General features: G+C 33.7%; 1 protein-coding gene across 1 annotated transcript; it reads right to left on the bottom strand.

Moving 5' to 3' along the window:
- Window positions 1–280: 280 nt before the first annotated feature.
- On the bottom strand, window positions 281–2,102 carry LOC148568608 (uncharacterized). Its single transcript, XM_088484727.1, has 5 exons — window positions 1,961–2,102; window positions 1,654–1,911; window positions 1,006–1,379; window positions 721–889; window positions 281–429 (listed from the first exon to the last, which is right to left on the bottom strand). Exons 1-5 carry the CDS (start codon window positions 2,100–2,102, stop codon window positions 281–283), a joined length of 1,092 nt encoding a protein of 363 aa, XP_088340853.1.
- Window positions 2,103–6,713: the final 4,611 nt, after the last annotated feature.

Below are 6,713 nucleotides of genomic sequence, written 5' to 3'. Positions count from 1 at the left end.
ATGGAAATTGTCTCTGTTGGAACTTAAATGGCAATCCTGAAATATGAAGGGATCAAGTTTAGTCTTGGAATGTATCCTTTGTCAGTAATATTTCTATCAGTTACCATCGCTCCAATTACGTTGTTGTCAAGTTCGTTAACTATTAGTATTATCCCGTTGCATAAACCTGAAGTCTGGTTTATGTTTTGTAAGCATTACAACGACTCTTGACTTCAAAGTCAACTTGTGTTGGGAGTTTTGAATATTTGATGTCATTTAAGAACTTTGGTGTGAGCCACTCTTATTGTACATCTTCATTCTTATCAGTTTGACATGTTATGTTAGAACTTAGATACTCCTTTTTCATCCCTAGGAAGATTGTCAATACGAAATTGTTTGTCTTCTCGACACTATCAAGTACAGGTGCAAGAATTTTCAGAAATGCGAAGTCTACCAAATGAGAGAGATGGTCATCAGTAGTTATAGCAGATCATTTGAAATTTCAACTTCTGACTCATCACCAACAGAAGAACTAATATTTTCATTTTCAACATCAAGTATTAATTAGAAAATCTCTTTATTTCATCACATATTGATCTAAAGAAGACATTAGAAACTTCATGTTCATATGCAGCTTCAGAACTTTATAGAACGACCATAAATGGGATAAGTTAATAGCTGATGACAATATATCGTGTCTACTCTCTTTCAGAATCATCGGAAGTATCTGTCTTAAATTACCTCCTAGAACTACAACCTTACCATCAAATGGTTGATGTGTCTTATGTTGATCAATAACTGACATAAGATCCCTAATCGTCCGATCAAATGCTTCAAAGCACATTTTATTGAGCATTCGAGCTTCATCCAAAATTAGTAAGCTACTTTGGATGAGTAGCTCAGCTTTAATCTGGCATGTTTGATGTTGCAAGTAGATTCATCAATAATTGTATTGGGTATTGTAAACCTAGAATGAGCTATTCTGCTTCCAGGTAGGAGTAAAGATGCAATTCCACTGGATGCAACCTTTAAAACATTCTTTTCTCTAGATCGAATAGTAGAAGAAAGTCCATTCCAAATAAATGTCTGACCACACCCACTATGCCCATAAACGAAGTAAAAACTACCAGAATCTGTAATAAGAATATTGAGTATCTCATTAAATACTAACCTTTGTTCAAGATTCATCTTTTGTTTCATATATAAGTTTGTATGAGTCAACTCATTTATGTCATATGCTAACTCCTCCTCTATTAGCTTATTATAAAAAAGGCGAACATCAGACAGCGCAGGATATGATATTGATTGATAGTCTCTTAAAGATCTCACATTACTATTGAGTATCTTCTCAATCTTAATAAGACAGAAGTTTTTTAATTCGTCATCAGTCGTGTTTAATCCTACCAAATGCACATGACGATTTTATAAAATATTTAATAAGTAATTCCGAAATAAAACCCCTTACTATTATTACTAAAAATAAAATTAAAAAGAGAATACAATCTTAATATAAAAAAATAAGACATAGTAAAATACCTTGGTTTTTTAATATTTTTCTCCTCTCATATAGTATTTTGTTAGCCAATAATGTCCAAGTTATATTTCAAACATGATCTGGTTTGCTAACACTATTAAATATCAGTAGTATCACAAATAATTTTCTCAATTAATGACCAGAAGCAAGTTCAGCTACCTTATTAATAGCTGCAATGAATTCCTTATCGTCACACAGTATTCTCATGGAATAGCAAGCATCTTGAAAGTTAGGATATATAATCTCATTAACTGTCCTAATAGACTCAGATGTTATGCAACCTCTCTGAACAGTTAATAAAATTCTCATATAGTGGATATCAACTATACCCGGTGGAACATAGTTTAACCTCCTGATAGAATATTCTCTTTTTGTGTGGATGTCGTTCCCTTGTTTCTCTATCATAAATAAATGGATTTGAAAACTCAACATATATCAAAGTTTGACCTGCTTCAAATTCTTTGTTGGCCTCTATCCATGCTAAGAACATTATGCATTTTCCTTTCTCTTCTTTCACGATTTCCTCAAGATCATCATTGTCTTTAAAAATAATATTTTGCTCTCCAGAAAAATGAAAGGTTAATCTCATTACTGAAGGCTACCTCTGATGAATATCATAAATCAAAGTTCTCTACATAGTTTCACATGCAGAAAAATACCTACAATTATAAAATTGTTTGATTTCATCAATAACCTGAATATCCTTTCCACTGGAAGCTTCCTTTGAAACCCCAAGTGCTACCTCTCTGGACCTTTATTTACGTACTTGAACAAATATTTGATAGCATTTGACTTGTTACATTCATACCTAACAACATTATCCTCCTAAGAAATCATGCCTTATATATCATTATCATGACAATATCCACCTACTCTAGAGCTGCTTCCAACTTCTGGGCTCTCGTCTCGTTATACCCAAACACAATAATTTGGCATAAATTTCTTCACCGTTAAATCACACCTAACATCATCAATAGTGCTAAACTCAGCATATTTACACTTGGAACATGGGCACCTAACCTTGCTCAATCTCAGGTGATCATCTGACAATAGACAAGTGTTTAAAAATTCGCCTAACAGTTTTAAGGATTTTAGGGTATCCTTTAGGGATAAGGTGGTAGGTGAATCGAAACCAAAACATCTTGTGGTTGATCATGCTTTTGGTGGAGATGTTCTCATTGTCATGTCAGACAAACAAGGGAGCATCACTATTCCATCTGTAACCTTCACAAAAGAAGGTAGAATGACTTTGGTGAAACCTTATAAAAGATAAATTATCATCAAGGCTTTAGGAATAGATTTTAGCTAATTTGTTATGGTTCATCATTTGAAACATATATGGAGGCTTAGGGGGGATGTGATGTTCTTGATATTGGTTTTGGATATTGTTTTGGTCAAGTATGACCTTGAAGAAGACAAGGAGAAGGTGTTGATTGGGGACCGTGGAGGACTAATGGGTATTATCTGGTAGTAAATCAATGGATAGTGATATTTAACTCAAGTGAGGAAAGCTTTGGCTCAAATTTGGCGTGGACTTGCATTTTAGGACTTAATATTTAGAGCACGAGAGAGCCATGCATAGGATAATAACAGCTATTGAGAATTCATTTAAAGTTGAGGTGGCTACAAAAGAAGCAAAGCATAGGAGATTTGTTAGGGTAGGGTGTGTATAGAAGTGAATCTTATGCTAACTGCAAATGCTTTGGTCATACTAGAAGAGTGCACTAAGAAGGAAGGAGAAGTGAAAAATAAAAGGATAAAAATGAAAGGTGATGAGTTAAAAAAAGTGGTGGAGATGATGGAGGCTCTGGTGAAAGGTAACAAGTTGGTTTTCAAAAGGTGCTAGTGAAGTCAAAACGACATGTTTTTGAATTCCGAACGAATCATGTAAATGTTGAGACAGTTATGGAAACCACTGATCACGAGGAGAAACAAATGCCTAGTACTCACATTGATATCATAGTCATAAGGATGGAGATTTGCATGGTATTAAAGTGGTCAATCTGAATTCGGTTGAGGAAGAACTAGCTTGGACCAAAGTTGTCAAAAAGAGAATAGGAAAAATAGGCTTGGCAAATAAGGCCCAACAAAAGGGGATGGAAAAGAAAAATGATCATGGGTTGTAAAAGGGGACTCAGTTACATGGCATAGGTCAGCAAAAGAAATCCAGAGCATCTTCTTTAAGATTCGATTTGGGCAAGGGAGTCTCTCATGCACAATGCTGATATGCAACAAATACACTTAATACCACAAAACATGGTGAGTGCCCCTAACTTTGAACTCTATTATTCAAAAATGCACATAAAAGAATCCATGCTTTGATTCTTCAAAGTTCAGCGGTGACTAATGGCAATGGAAGAGGTGATGATCATCTGTGGGACATAGAGAAGGGAAAAAGGATGGTGGTTGTGGAGTCATACCAGCGCTCTTTGTCAAAGGAGAACAGTGATGGAAAGTCAGGTGAGCTTGAGAAAAATAGAGATATCTCAACGCCTAGTCGTGGGGAAAGTTAAGCCAAGGTTGGTCCAATTTTTTTCTTCTGAAGTTATTTTATAGATATTTCACATATTAGGATTTGATCTTGGAATAATAGAGGGGGTTTGATGAGCGGATATTTTATATGCTTTTTGGCATCATTTTCATATAGTTTTCATTATGATTTGTTTAAGTTTTATTCTATTTTCATAAATTTTAGTGCTAAATTCATATTTTTTATTATACTTTGAGTTTATGTATTTTATGATGATTCAGATATTTTTTGACTGAAATTAAGGAGTTTTGGCAAAGTCTGATTCAGAGACAGAGAAAGGACTGTAGATGCTGTCAAGATCTAACCTCCATGCACTTGAAGGAGCATTTCTAGAGCTACAGAAGTCAAAATAGCGCGATTTTAACGGCTATAGAAAGCTAAAATCTAGTGCTTTTTATAAATATATAATAGTCTATTCTTTACTTTGGAAATGAAGGTCCAAAACTGGCGTTCAACGCCAGCCACCTACCCTATTCCTGGCGTTGGACGCCCAAAAGGGAGCAGCTGGCGTCCAACGCCCAAAAGGGAGTCCAAAGCCAGCGTTCAATGCCCCTGGGGAGTACTAGCACATGGAGACACCCTTGGATCAGCCCAAACACTCACCAAGTGGGCCCAGAAAGTGGATTTTTGCACTACAAGACTAGTTTATCTTATTTCTGTAATTTCTAGTTAGCAGATTAGTATATATAGGAGAAGATCAACCATGCTTAGGATCTCTCCAGCATATCTTTACTTTTCACATTCAACATTATGTACAATATGAGTCACTAACCTCCTAAGGTTAAGGTTAGGAGCTCTACTGATTCTTATGAATTAATAATATCACTATTCTACTTCAATTTACGCTTGATTCTATTCTAAGATGTATCTTCGTTCTTCTGCCATATAAATTGGATGACCCATGAAAATCATCCTCATTCTACATGGGTTTTTACGAGTCCTTGACGGGATAGTATTGAACCACAAGCTTGATTATACATCTCTTAGACGGCTAATCCACAGCTTCGTTGGGAACTTCTCGAGACACCAGTTCAGCCAAGGTGCGGGGCGATTAGGGCCTTTGTGGTATAGGCTAGAATCCAAGGAGCAACATTCTCTGATCCAAAAGATCTAACCTTATCTATGGCACTTTGAGTAGGATCACCAAGGGAATGGACTGCTAGAGCTTCACCCCCGTTCAGATTGGATGACCGCTGACCCGGCGTTTGATCTGAAGCAGTAGAGATTAATGACCACTGACCCGACGTTAATCATATACAGCCTTCCATGGAAAGAATCAATCAGAACTTGGAGTAGATGGTGAGAAAAGTTTATCCAAAAGGAAGAAGCATCTCCGAAACCTCAACCGTTCTCTTACCATGATTTCACACCTATCTAATAACGTTTTATTTATTTATTTGCTTTATGCGTTTTTCACAACAATAATCATCTTTTCTATCCACCCGACTAAGATCTACAAGGTGTCCATTGCTTGCTCAAACCAAAAATCATCGTGGGATCGACCTTCACTCACCTGAGGTATTACTTGGACGACCAGGTATACTTGCCGGTCTATCTGTGCGAAACGTGCGGAGTCAGTTTCGTGCACCAAGTTTTTGGTGCCGTTGCCGGAGATTGTTTGGATTTGACAAACTACCGGATTATCTTGTTGCTTAGATTAGGTACTTTTTACTTTTTTTTAGTCTTTTTTTTTTCTTTTTCAAAAACTTTTTCAAAAATCCATCTTTTTTTGTCTTTTGCTTGAGTCTAGTTTCGGTTCTTAAGTTTGGTGTCCTTTGTGTGTTCTTTCTTTTCTTTAAATTTTCGAATTGTTCTTGAGTGTTCTTTCTTGGTATTCAAGTTGTTCTTGTTTCTTTTCTTGTTTTGATCTTAAATTTTTTAAGTTTGGTGTCTTTTGGTATTTTTCTTTTTTTTTTTTCGAAAAAATTAGTGTATTTGATCTAAAAATTTTAAGTTTGGTATCTTTTGGTTGTTTTTCTTTTTCTTCATTAATTCAAAAAAAAATATGTATGTATGTATATATATATATATATATATATATATATCTTTTTTATCTTTATTCAAAATTTCCAAAAAGAAATTTCGAATTTTAATTTCAAATCTTATCTTTTTAAATCTTTTCAAATCTTTTCAAATCTTTTCTTTTAATTTGATTCTTTCCTATTTTATCTTTCTTTTAAATTTTAAAATTAAAAACTTTTTCAAATCTTTATCTTATCTTATCTTAATTTTAAATTTCAACATCAAATCTTTTCAAAATTCAAAAATCTTTTTCAAATCTTTATCATATCTTATCTTTTAAACTTATTTTCAAATCTTTATCTTATATTGTTTCAATTTCGAAATTCAAAATTAAATCTTTTTCAAATATTTTCAATTCTTATCTTATCTTGTTGACTTTTTCTTTCCAATTTTATATTTCAAAATAAAATCTTCTTCAAATCTCTTATCTTATCTTATTTTCAAATCTTTCTTAATTAGTTACTTGTTTTATCTTCCTTCTTTTTCAAAACTTCCTAACTAATTCTTCTCTCTTCTATTTTCAAAATTTTTTTTACTTCTTTCTCTTTATTCTTTTTCAAAAATCATCTTTCAATTTTTAAATCTTTTTAGTTAATTAGCTTTTAATTTCCTTCTTGTTTTTCGAATTTAATAAATAAATAAAATAAA

The sequence above is a fragment of the Arachis ipaensis genome, chromosome B4 (assembly GCF_059453495.1).
Source record: "Arachis ipaensis isolate K30076 ecotype BB chromosome B4, ASM5945349v1, whole genome shotgun sequence".
NCBI classification, from domain to species: Eukaryota; Viridiplantae; Streptophyta; class Magnoliopsida; order Fabales; family Fabaceae; genus Arachis; species Arachis ipaensis.
This window is presented reverse-complemented; position numbering and strand designations above follow the sequence as displayed.